Source organism: Clytia hemisphaerica, unplaced genomic scaffold (assembly GCF_902728285.1).
Source record: "Clytia hemisphaerica strain Z4C2 unplaced genomic scaffold, Clytia hemisphaerica genome assembly, whole genome shotgun sequence".
Taxonomy (NCBI): domain Eukaryota; kingdom Metazoa; phylum Cnidaria; class Hydrozoa; order Leptothecata; family Clytiidae; genus Clytia; species Clytia hemisphaerica.
Genome location: NW_027104593.1, coordinates 147,437 through 160,208, shown reverse-complemented (window position 1 = coordinate 160,208; position 12,772 = coordinate 147,437). Strand labels below are relative to the sequence as shown.

At 34.5% G+C, this 12,772-nt stretch overlaps 2 protein-coding genes across 2 annotated transcripts; both read left to right on the top strand.

Annotated features, from left to right (window-relative positions):
• The first annotated feature begins 546 nt into the window (after positions 1–546).
• On the top strand, positions 547–9,042 carry LOC136823731 (zinc finger CCCH-type with G patch domain-containing protein-like). The gene is made up of 10 exons (XM_067079901.1): positions 547–704; positions 5,438–5,540; positions 5,796–5,920; positions 6,194–6,268; positions 6,420–6,530; positions 6,908–7,002; positions 7,290–7,352; positions 7,646–7,714; positions 8,271–8,356; positions 8,888–9,042. The coding sequence occupies exons 1-10, from the start codon at positions 645–647 to the stop codon at positions 9,040–9,042; spliced, it is 942 nt and encodes a 313-aa protein (XP_066936002.1). The 5' UTR covers positions 547–644.
• Positions 9,043–10,922: 1,880 nt separating this feature from the next.
• Positions 10,923–12,514, top strand: LOC136823730 (zinc finger CCCH-type with G patch domain-containing protein-like). Its single transcript, XM_067079900.1, has 5 exons — positions 10,923–10,947; positions 11,286–11,329; positions 11,622–11,686; positions 11,929–12,050; positions 12,314–12,514. Exons 2-5 carry the CDS (start codon positions 11,313–11,315, stop codon positions 12,512–12,514), a joined length of 405 nt encoding a protein of 134 aa, XP_066936001.1. The 5' UTR covers positions 10,923–10,947; positions 11,286–11,312.
• The last annotated feature ends 258 nt before the right edge of the window (positions 12,515–12,772 follow it).

The following is a 12,772-nucleotide window of genomic DNA, read 5'->3' as shown; positions in this document are numbered from 1 at the left end:
TTGACTGAATGAATATTTTTTGATTTTTTTTCACATTATGACTTTCTAATATTGAAGAATTTCTGATGTAAAAATGGAGATCTTAGCATTATTCTGCAAGAAGTTGATTCTCTTCTTCTTCAATTTTCATCTTTGTTTTCCATTTTTATTTTTTTCTGTTTGATAATATTCCACTCTGGATTAGCTTTTTAACGAGCACAAAACCGCTATCCAATTCGAATTCTATCAAAAAGTACAGCCTTTTTTGTCTTAACTGCAAAATATATTGGGAGAGACAGACTTTAGTGTACTTGAAGAAGAAAAGAAGAAGATAATTTACCCATCCTTCTTAGTCCTTACTCGGGGGTCTATAGCCTTACTCCCTATCTATCCCATTACGCGATTTTTATCACTCTGTTGGTGTCGAGAAAAAGTCCTCTATGTGTTACAGGCAGGGGCACTCATAACATCAGTTATGTATACTGAGAGTACAAAAAAGGAATGGGAGAAAAATAAAACTTGGTTGTGGAGCAATAATTACATCAAAAATTAAAATGGTATCCGAGAAGTGAAAGCCCGCGAATATCAAAAATGGCGCGATAAAAATCCATAAAAGTCACTTTTCTAAAGTTCCAAGCTCACAAACAAAAGGAACGAAAGTTTTGATGGAATCAGAAACAAACGAGGCTTCACTTGAAGCAGCTATTCTTGCCTACCAAGAACAAGTAAGTATTATTGCCCATATAACAGGGGCTATGTAGCTTCGTGATACAGGCTTTCTACTGAAAAAAAGTTTGTTGGACAGTATAATAGTCAGATATAGTGGGCCATTTACCAGTCTGGAAACGACCCTGCCGGTGCATCCGACAGTCGGGTGCTGTTGTCGGGTGTTTGAAGTTAGATGTCGGGTGTTTGAAGATAGAAATTTGAACACCCGACCATATGTATACTTTTCTGCTGAAAACCTACAGACCTATGATCAGGGCTACACGATGAGCTGGTCGACAGTCAGGCACATCCTGGCAAATGAACGGGGTATTTTTCACTTGCGACCATTGGCAAATGAACGGGGTCGAAAACGAAAGTGACGTAATAGCGCCGAATACCCAGTTTAATTGAACCGGGTTGGAAATATTTTGCTTCATTTCAAAGAACTGCATAGATGAAATTTTTTTTCCATGGGTCAATTTTGGCTTCGAAGATTGAAGAAACTTTTAACGAAAAAATAAAGTTCCCAGTTTTCTTCCTTTTTTCCCTTTTTCAGTTTGAAGTTCATTTTTATTCATTTTCACGCTTTTAGCCTGAGACGTCCTATCTCATTTACACTGGGTGACGAATACCCCATGCAAATGCTCACCCCGTTCATTTGCCAGGATGTGCCTGACTGGTCGACGTTTTAATTCTTTACTGTCACTAATAATGCTGACATCATCGAAATCGCCATTTTTCGGACTTTTTTTTATCTTGGGAGCTTTTAACAGCACCCGACATGTAACAAAGTTAGGAATTTTAGCACCCGACTGTTGGGTGCGCTTGTCGGGTGTTTTTGCAAATTTAGAAATTTCAGACAGCACCCGACAAAACAACCGACAACACCCGACTGTCGGGTGTACCGGCAGGGTCGTGTCTGGAAAGGAGGAAAATGTTGCGCCGGAGGCGTATTTGGCATAGCCAAAAGCAGTTAGGCAAACCATCCAGGATCCTGCCATTCTATATAAGAAGCCAGCACAAACTAAATGAAACTTGTAAATAATATAAGTTTCTTACTATTTCCCATCGAAAACAACCAAAAACATTGCTACTTCCCAAAGCCGGAGACCAAAACAAATTATCTTCCAAGATTATGGCGCCCTTTTGGATCTATTTTTAAGGCCATCTAAAATGGTGGAAAGAGTTGCAGAAAGACAGAGGCGAACACAGTCAAAAATAAAGGGGGGTTTTGTGACATTTCTACCTTCTGTCATATCTGATACCATATCTGGTGGAATTTTGAGGTTACCATATCAAAACTTTGAAGAACTCAAGTATAGAAATTTCTCGTTGTTTTAGAAGAAACACGAATTTAAGAGGTTACTTCAATCCTGAGTAATACTTAGAAATATGTTGTGGTTAACGTGAGGTTACCCAAATGAGGTTACCTCATTCTAAAGCTTATAAATCAATACCTACTGAAGCAAAATTGCTCAAAATTTAAATATGCCTCAAGTAGGCCTCATTCTAAGCAAAAACTAATTTGGATTTCTTATAAGCTGTATTTTTGGGGCTAAATTGTGGTTACCAATTCACAATTTTCATAAACCCCTTTATCATCTAATTGGCTTCAAAAAAAGTGGATATTTTGTTGGGAATTGGTTTGATAAAGGTAATAGAAGCTAAATTCATCATGAAAATTATGACTGATAAACAAAAAGGTTGTATATTTAAGGTTACTCTTGTAGAAAAGCACCATTTTCACTGTAATCCTGTGTTAAGCTAAAGCTAATAAGGCTATTAATCAAAGATCAATATTATTTGTTTTGCATGACTATAACATCAAATCATAAACTAAATCACATCTCAAGATGGATTATTAGAAGTAGAAGAAATCAGAATCTTTAAAATTCAAAAATCTTCCGAAAAAATTTATGACAATACATTGCTAAGACATCGACCCTGGGTGTAAAATTTCAAAGCCTAAAAATGATTATTTATGATGTTATTCTAAATTTACCAAAAAGAGCAATTTTTTGACTTTCCAAAAATGTCACACAATTTTTGACTGTGTTCAGGCGCCCGCTGCTTCAAGGGTGATAACGCCAAAACACCCAAGAAGGCTCGAAATAACAATTTCAAGTGGGTCGGACAAAATGTCCGATCAGGGTTGCTTTAGCTTGAAAATTATGATTTTTGGGTCGGACATGAAGCCATTTGGGTCGGACAATGTTCGATGTCCGACCGTTATTTCGAGCCCTGCCCAATATGATCTTCCAACTCAACAGAAGGAGAGTTAGTTGCTGCGCGAGTTACGTCACGCACTCCACCTCAGCGCACAACGAACACATCTTATGTGCTTACCTTCAGTAAACTTTGAGTGCTTCATTGAAATTGAAGAAGGTTTAGAAGATAAAGAATGTGCTGGATAATTTTCATTATAACAGTTTGGTCAATCATTGCTGAAAGTTTGAAAAAGTTTTTCCAACGCGAAAAAAAATTTCAGCCAATTAAAAGCACAGTGTGCTTATACTTACTTTGTTTGCTACATCTTCTAGGCTAAAAAATGTGAGAAAAGACACAAATGCCATTTTTTAATGAGTGTTGTTATGATTTTTTTGATTGCGGCCGCATACAAGAACTCGCCAAATGTTCCTAACTGCAAAGCTGCACCAAAAGGGAATAGAAAACTGCCACCGAAAGCAGCCCAAGCCTGCCATATACGCAAAAAATTTTGAGGGGGTGGTTTGTGAGCCTTTTAAAGTAAATTCTTTAATGCTTAATTAAAACAACTTGATATAACCTGGGCCGGCCCCTATTGATTGTTTGGTTTGTGTCCTAGAAACTAGAAAAAATGGGTTGGTGGGTTGGTGACCAAAAATGGAACATTATTTTATTCTTTTTTCAAAATATAAAAACCTACCATATCATCTGTTTTGAACACTTTCTTGTATGTCTTGTGTGTCTCGCGTTGCACATTTTAGACTTTCATCCCGGTATAATTTCTTAATTTCAAGTGCTATTTAAAGTAATAAAAGAACTATTTTCCTCAGATGTTTTTTAATTTTCAAGCGCCTTCAGAGGTTTACCATGCACGTAAGAAAATTATGAACAGCTGTTTGAACAGATGTATCTGATGATTGCACATGCAGCATGAAACTTTTAGTTATGTATTTTACATGGTGATTTTTTTAGTATAACTTTATAAACTGACCATGGATTAACAATTTTATTTGCAAGTTTATTTTAAAAAACAGAACCCCTGTGGTGTAACCTGATAACAGCTGTTTATAATTTTCTTACGCGCATGGTAAACCTATGAAGGTGCGCTTGAAAATCAAACGTCCTCGGAAAATAGTCCTCTCAGGCAAAATTTCACAACAAGAATCTTGTTGTGCGCCAGAAAGTCAAAAACTGATACGGGGTTTCTGAATCTTTAATTGAGTTTTGGAACTCAATCTTTATGAAAAATAAAATCTGATATGGAAAAAGGTAAATGAGTGAAAAATGTCTTCAAATATTTGATATTATAGCACTTAATTCCGCAAAAAGGCATAATTTTCTTGGGGCTTTGCCCCGTAGACCACACCAGGACTGTCCTGGACCAGTTGGTTGGGCTGTTTACAAGGCCCCAGACCTCCTGTCTGCTTTTTTCGAGCCTAAGGCACATTCTGAAACTCAATCACGCAACTTTGTTGTCATCCCCAGTCCTTACGAATGCGGTCCTTACCGTGAGATTGGGTAACTTGCATCAGTGGAGGCTAACGTGCATAGCCCTCAAATGACAGACCTGGCTGGTCATTAAAATACAACTACGCAGCTTTGCTTGCAGCCCTACTCTACCATTTGTTTTGATTTAATTTTGTATTTTAATGACCAGCCAGGTCTTTCATTTGAGGGCTATGCATGTTAGCCTCCACTGATGCAAGTTACCCAATTTCACGGTACGATTTCGAGATCACATATTCGTCAGATTGTTATGTCTTCAGCCATCTCTTTAGAACTCCAGTGTGGTGGGCAGAAAACAACCACAATCTGATCTCAGGTTACTGTGGTGGTACTAGATGGTAATGTCATTTTCTCAAGTTAAGGTTCTACTTGGAAAGTAGTTTAAATACAGTTTATTTTGCAGTTTAATCACAGCCTATACTAGAGTTGGAATCTATAGTTTGAAGTGACCCCGTAGTGAGATCTGGTTTAGTTGGCAGATACTGCCTTTACGTTGGGTTGGAAATGTTTTTATTTTGAAATGTAACCATCACTTCCAATGAATTTCTTGATAGTTTCAAGGTTCGTTTTTTTTTCAAACCATTTCTTGGACTTAACCAGCTGGTTAGAAAATGGAGATTTTCGTAATTGGCAGCCTGGCCTTGGCCGCCATTTTGAATTTTTGATTTTGTGCTCCTGTACACTCAGGAATTTGGAGCTTCTTCGTAGAACACAACTATTTTGGCTTCGACATAACACTTGTGATGACGTCACCTGCAAGGCAAATTACACGCTGGTAATCTGTATTGGGGCGGTGGGAGGTTTTGAGGCAGGTTCTCTATCCAATCCGCTTCAGTAATTTTGAAAATAAACAACAAAAAATCAAAAAAGTAGGCTAACAGTGAAATTTCATTTGTCACAGTCTCTGCTGCAGTTATGTTGGCTCATTTGTGTTGTTAAAAATACTGAGTTTATGAAAGAGAAAATGCCGCTGTGTACTCAACTGAAAAATTTCTCTCGATTCTTCTAGTAATATTTATTTTTGTGTTTTCATTTCAAGCTTGAGCAAATTGGGGGAATACTTCCGACAGCAGACGAGTTGACCAAATTAGAATTGTATGATTTGGAAAAAGATCTGAAAGAGTTGATATCTGTTACTCAAGGTAAGGTATTGCTGGGTTATTATCAATTTATCATGACTTTACCCTTTTATAAGATCATGTATCCCTGTATCCCATTTAATTTAGTCGCTGATGCTTAAGTCACTTTTACCTAAAATAGTATAATGAGATATTTCCTATTCACACTCGAGTTGTGGGAAGAGTTCCTAGTTCTTCACCACTGAAAATCTGAATTGCCCTTTTTTCTATCTAAACGTTGTTACAAGTCATAACATCATTACTGTATATACATTTTAGAACAACTTCTGACACTCAAGAAAGAGTCTTTACTCAAAGTCTGTGAAGATATAAATAAATACCCTTTACAAAATGATTCAAATACAAAAGCCTTTGATGAAAATTCCAAGAGAGAAAATACAGAGGTGAAAGTTTGATTTTAATTTCAAGAATTTTCATTTCATTTGACAATGCTAGTTAGATTGAATAGAAGATGATGATTTTATGAGACATCAATCTCAATAACATTATTATGTTCGTATCTAATGACTGTGGAAATATGACGTAATTAATTCTAATTGTAGTAAGACCAGTCAACTAACCAATATAATGTTCCCTTTAAAATATAAACATAAAGATATGTTTTGGTTTGGTGCTTGACGAATCAAAACTTATTTATCTTCTATTTTTTTCACTAGCCAACAGAAGTAAATGAAGAACACAATGAAAGTGAAGATATAATATGTCAAAAATACAGAGTCAAATATACACAGGTTGATTACTCTTTGTATATTTTGTGTTTTTTTTAAGTCTAAGAATATTGGAATAAGCTGTAAAGCTTCTAAGTTGGACAGAAATATTCATCAAAAGCTGAATGTCAGATTCCAAATATTTTCACACTCTGCACTCTACCTTTTTATACAGGAATGGGGAACTTTTCAATTTCACAATGTTATGTTGATGTGTATAGAAGAGAAGCCAGTCAATCTCACTAATGAAGAAGAAATCCTAAAGGATGAAGTTCCAAATTTGATGGTAAAAATCTATTTTAGAATGTTCCTAAAACATTACTACTAGTTTTCTTCCATCAGGCACTCAATTGACGAGTCTCTTTTCCATCCACAGCGATTTCAGTTGATCGATGTTTACAAATCTTCAGCCTCATAAATATCCGTTTTTGAGGGATTTTTCCCTCATGATATCAGTTTTCATGGCCGAAACGTTTAAAATAAGAATAAATTTCAAAATGAACCAAAAGCAGCTTCTGTTATTAAATCTATTACTCAAGATGTATGAAAGGATTGATTTATTCAGTTTTAATGATGTTTTTAGAAATTTTTATACATTTTTTTACCCCCTGGCTGTAAGACATTGTGTGATTGCTTTCGAGGGATATTTATATTATATTTTAGGCACGTGTTTTGTTTTTGAATCCCATTCATAAGTCAATGGTGACATGCAAATTTTATTTGGATGGTAAATGTAATTATGCTGATGACGACTGCAGGTTTGTGTATTTTAAGGAACGAAATATAGTCTCACGCTTCTGTGAAATCTTCAAATTTGAGAATTTGGGAATGAAAAATGGTCTTCTCTGAGAAGCTTCATTTAAAGTCTGCCTCAAAAGTATTTGAATACTTCGCTATTTTTAATATTTTTTTTTTTTTAAGTTATAAGCTGATGGAAAGACAATTCTGACTTGAATTATCAATAAGATTAAAGAACTTTGAAAGAAAAAGTAGAGATACGACCTTCAATGATTTTTAAACTAGTCAACTGCCATATTTCTTTTAGATTTTCGCATGGCTTTCTAGTACCTACTGACGAGCTGCAAGAATATAAAGAACCTGATTTTACGTAAGGCTTAGCTATTATGATTATTATGTGCAAGCAACTCTCATCGTTTACACTATCACTGCTAGACTTCACTAAGCGATGCAAATTCTTTTTTCAAAAAATCGAATTTAGAACCTGATTCTATATCTGGCTTGAATATTCTACAGGTAATCATATATGAGGTAATATAAAGTTATCTAAAGATTTTGATCTTTTTTGGACTTGATTAGGCGATAGCGAGGTTTCAGATTACCTTCAAAATGTAAATTATTCGATAATACCAAATGTTATTTACAATTTCATTCGTGTTATAGGAAACTGTATGTTGGTGAACCCTGTCTGGCAAAATTCCACGATGGAGTGTGGTATAAAGCCAAAATCGAGTACGAAAAAGTTTTTGATTTCATCAAATTCAAGATCAGCCTCGAAAAAAACGTGTATTTTTCTCAATTTTATTTCACTCCAGTTTACGACGCCTTTGCATGAAAGTAATAAGTAAACCTCTCAAGTTTCCCTTTGTTTGGAAGAAGTTTTTATTTGGAAGGGATCATTTTCTTAACAACAAGCATTCGATGTTTAAATATATTATAAACAAACTATGAAACGACAACCGTGTAAACATCGAACAACACTTTTGATACTCTGTGTTTTTTGTTGAACACAAATCTACATTGACTTTTAAGTTCTTTATTGTGTATATAACAAGGATGAAGTAGAGTAACAAATGCTCATGGGTTTTCCAAAAAGATCACTGTCGAAATGAATCATGGGTAATCAGGACTGGTTGTGCTATAGTAACGATTTCAGGCTGGCTAGGCGCAAAAATCTTTTAATCTTTTAACTTTGGACCAAAAGTAAATCGTCATAAGCGCACAGTGGTCCTGATTACCTATTACGCTTTGTGACTATGAAATGACCTATTCCTTTTTATCATTCCAGTGATATGAATGAAGACGAAGTGACTGTGAGCTTCGATACAAAGAATGAATCCAAAACTGTGGACTATCATGAAATCGTTCCTCTCGGTATGCTGCTATGTTACTTTGTTTATAATGTTTTAAATCTGGTTGAGATGGTGTGCCCCCTTTTTACAAAGGGTTCGTAATATTTTGGTGGAGGATTTGGAAATTTGTGAAATAATATGCAGGGGTATGATATCCATAGCCTGGGATTTGGCTTATAGGCTAGGGACGATATAGGCTGGACCACATTCTTGGTGTTTTGGTTAAGAGTTTCAAAATTACTGACTTCTATTTCTGGATGAAAGGAAATAGGGTTTAAGACCCATTTTACTTAACGATTTATGACGTATCTTTCAAATTTCGGTTATTTTCAAGTATTGTTTATATACGCTCTCACATTGAAATTGAATAAGGTCTTTTACGTTCATTTTTACATTGTGATAAAATGCACTATCAAAGAAGTAGTGAATGAGCGAATGACCTTTGTTAAAAAGATCGAGACCTAAAAATTTCATGTCTCTTTATATGAGATTTAAACAAGATTTTGTTAAACCATCTAAATACGAGAGAACTTTTAATTTTGTTTTACTTTAGAGGAAAGCAGCTCACCAGAAACGAACTCTGAAAACGAAAGTGAAAGTGATAACGAGGAGACTGGTGACGGGGAAAGTTTTGTTCAATTATCTTACAAGACATCTTCAATGACCGGTCCTTTAGGGATCTTCTCAAAAATAAATTCGCTTAAATAATCGAATTTAAGCGAAAAATTCGCTTAAATAATCGAAGTACTTCGATTATTTAACAATCGAAATTCGATTATTTAGTCACCTCAGTTCGATTATTTAGTCCCCTCAGTTCGATTATTTAGTCCCCTCGGTTCGACTATTTAATTTTATGATTCGATTAATTAATCCTTTTGATTCCAAAATATAATCGAATTTTTTCCAAAAGATAGTCGAATATCGGTTATTTTTTCTTACGTAGATCGAAAACAGCACAAACAAGCCTTTGTCTACTGTGGATTTGAAAGACAGAAGAAAAAAATATTTTCAAAAAGCCGTAGTCAAATCAACCAATGACTGCATAATTCTTCTTACCTTTAAGGATTTTTGATCTACCAAGGGGCATCATAAATTATGAAATGATAAAATAATCCTTTTGTGAATCACATTATCGCATCATCTTTAAGTTTCTTAATGTTTGGATAACAATTCCACGATCTCTCCACGATAAAGTACTTCTATCTTTTTCTATCTTTTTAATTTCCACACACTTTTTCTCTGTGATCAACCTCTCAACACGGAATTCCTCTCAACACAGTTGCTTCTTATGTCTTTGTTATTGTTTTTCGATTCGAAAATAGCACTCCATCGCTGTGTTCATGTTCAAATCAAAAAGGGCAAAACAAAAGATAAAAGGATAAAAGGGAGAGCACTCACAAGATCAAGAATACGTCATTACGTCATATAAAAGCAGGAAGAAAACAATCTTTTGCTCTATTGTTCTGTTCGCAAACGTCAATCATGGCATTTTGATTGGTCAATGCAACATTTTTTTCTTACAAGTTACGTCATGCTCTATTATTCTGTTTGCAAAAATGGATTCGAATTTTACATCCAGGTTTTTTTTAATGGCTAGATAAGAGATCGAATCATCGCGCAGAATTATTGATGTTGTTGCACTTTTTCTCATCTAAAAAATGAAGTCGTTGCATTGTTTTTCACGCGAGTTCTATTTTTTGCCAATCAAATTGCGTCACGCATTCGAAAGATTCGAAAATGTGGCAATCAAAACATTGAATTCATTTGTGAGTTTGGTTTTGAGAAGAAAACATTTTCTAAAAATTTTTTAAACCTAAAATATTGTGATTTTATTCATATTTTGTATTTTTGAAAAGACTTTGAAACAGAAAGTTATAAAATTTATTACATTGAGATATGGTTGTAAGAGGTATGTATGTATGGAAATGGAATGCTTTGTTTGCTTCAGTTTTCACTACAGACTTTCCTCCCTTCGAAATTCAGTTTTCGATGGGAGCCTTTATTTATCTAAACTTTGTTTTTATTAATGGTGATTCATTTTTGGATATCAAAAACTCCCAAGGATAACCAGTAAGTTTTATTTATTTTGGAGGTAAAAAATGCTAAAGAGAATGAGTAGATATGTGTCGGTGATTTGTAAAATAAAGGGATTTCTTTTTCGAAATTGCGCTTCCATTGAAACGTGAAGTTAAAATTGACGTTGAAAAAAGATATAACTTCAAGGCAAAAATATCGATGAAAATTGGATTACAACCTGTACTTTTTTATATATCATTTTTTAGCATTTTTTATCCTCTTTCACTTGCGATGGGTGGGAAAATTGTCCAAAACAAACAGCCGAGTTTAACCGAAAACCATTTTACCAAAATTCGGTATTTTTGAGAGGATCCCTAAGATATAAGCAAAAAAGGATTAATTAATCGAATACAAGGATTAAATAATCGAATAAAGGAGATTAAATAATCGAATATAGGAGATTAAATAGTCGAACCTATTCGACTAAACGACGGCAGCTATTCGATTAAATAGTCGAATCATTAATCGAACTTAATAATCGAAAATCGATTATATTTTTGAGAAGATCCCTTAGGAGAATGGGAACAATACACAAAGGTTTCTTATTCAGATTTTATTGCCTTCTCTATGAGACTAAATCCTTGTCCTGTTCATAAGAAGAAACTGTAAGAACATAAGACTTAGTTACCAAAATGTTCAGAACATTTTAAGGCTTCACGGACTCTGAACGCTCACAAAATAGTGAAAATAGTGAAAATAAAAACATTATTAGAACATTTTTAGACTTGAAGTTCATAAAAAACATCCAAAAGCCTCGAAAATTTCGGACGTTGTTATAAATAAAATGTCTTAGAGGTAATGAAGTAATAAAATATAAAGAAAGTAGACAAAATATTCTTTAAATCAATGTTATATATGGTTTTCTTTTCTTTTAGGGAATCGGTTCAAAGCTTCTCGCCAAAATGGGTTACATTTTTGGGTAAGTATTTTGAAATTGTTATCAGTGAAACTTTTTCGATGTTAAATAAACTTATCTTTGGCAACTTTACTTGGGGCGGCTGTAAACGTGAGCCTTTACTTTCTCATTCTACCCATGCTTAATTCTTGATTTCCGCAGTCTTTGTGATATGAAAATGTAATATCTAAGATAAATGAATTATACGTGAATGAATTGAGAAGGACCCTTTTTGGAAACTGTTTTTTGTGTTGTTTAGTTGTTGTTTGTTCTGTTTTTCATGTTTTTTTTTGACTGACTGCTTCAATCATTTTAGCAAAGGACTGGGCAAAGATAGTGAAGGACGCATCGAGCCTGTCGAAATTCGATTGCTACCACCAGGTAATTATTGCACATTTGATATTTTTATAATCAAAACATAAAACACATTTTCTTCGAACGATATTACGATCTTTACAGATCTTTATCAAGTTTTCAGCAATATTTTTATACGGCAATACTTTATATTTAGATACCTGAATGTCTAGAATCTCTATACTTGAAGTGCTTGAAATACCAATTCTTTCTGAAATCTTTAACCATACAGTTCCAGTATTCTCTAGATCTCTTCTTTCCTTTCATAGGTAAAAGTTTAGACAAAATCGCTGAACTTCGTGAGAAAGGATATATCAAAGACCCAACCAAGAGGAAAAATCAAAGCGTAAAGAAACAAATTGCCGCTGAAATACGTACCAAAAATAAGGAAGTAAGTAATTTTGTAGAGCCTTGACTAGATACAGCTTTTTTCTTGACGCTGAAACAAGATTACATTTCCAGTTATTTTGTGTTTGTTGAGGTACTCGCCAAGTTTTATTTACATGTTGTTAAATTGACTTAATTGAAAAGCGTTGAACATTTTAAGCGTTCTTTATATATAACTAGGTACAGGACTGAATCTTAAATGTTTGATCCTGGTTTAAATGCCATTACCAATTTTATTGAACTTCATCGTGTTCCTTTTCTCATTAGGAAAAAGAACGAGCCACTTTTGATTTGATTGATGGGTTGACTAACCGAAAGGGAAAAACAGGTACGGCTAAAAATATCTTCAGCCCGATCTTGAATCTTATCATATTGGGCGTTTGGGATGATGGCAACATTCTCTGTCATGAATTTGGAATTGGCAACATTCTCTGTCATGAATTTGGAATTTTTGGATTCGCCACATAGTCGCTGGCAAGGTTGTCGGTTCGAGTTCCACTCGATCACGTATAGTGAGGTCACCTCTAGCGTCGCTGATTGCCCTAATTGACAATCCAGGCTGTGCAGATAAATAGATGCAAAATATTGCCACTGTCAACCTATGTCAATGCGGCTACACTTTTGTTATCTAACATTTGCCCTCGATCTCACTCTGATCCGTTCAATCAAAAGACAAGTGGTAATTTTGAAATCTTCCTTGTAAATTTGGATATCAGTTGAATCTGA

Bases quoted from the DNA above. Each gene is read 5' to 3' on its own strand.
- LOC136823731 (XM_067079901.1), top strand. From the start codon at position 645: ATGGAATCAGAAACAAACGAGGCTTCACTTGAAGCAGCTATTCTTGCC. The intron at 6,269-6,419 runs GTTGATTACTCT...CTTTTTATACAG, and splicing joins ACAGAGTCAAATATACACAG to GAATGGGGAACTTTTCAATT. The intron at 7,353-7,645 runs GTAAGGCTTAGC...TTCGTGTTATAG, and splicing joins TATAAAGAACCTGATTTTAC to GAAACTGTATGTTGGTGAAC.
- LOC136823730 (XM_067079900.1), top strand. The intron at 11,687-11,928 runs GTAATTATTGCA...TTCCTTTCATAG, and splicing joins AATTCGATTGCTACCACCAG to GTAAAAGTTTAGACAAAATC. The intron at 12,051-12,313 runs GTAAGTAATTTT...TTTTCTCATTAG, and splicing joins TACGTACCAAAAATAAGGAA to GAAAAAGAACGAGCCACTTT.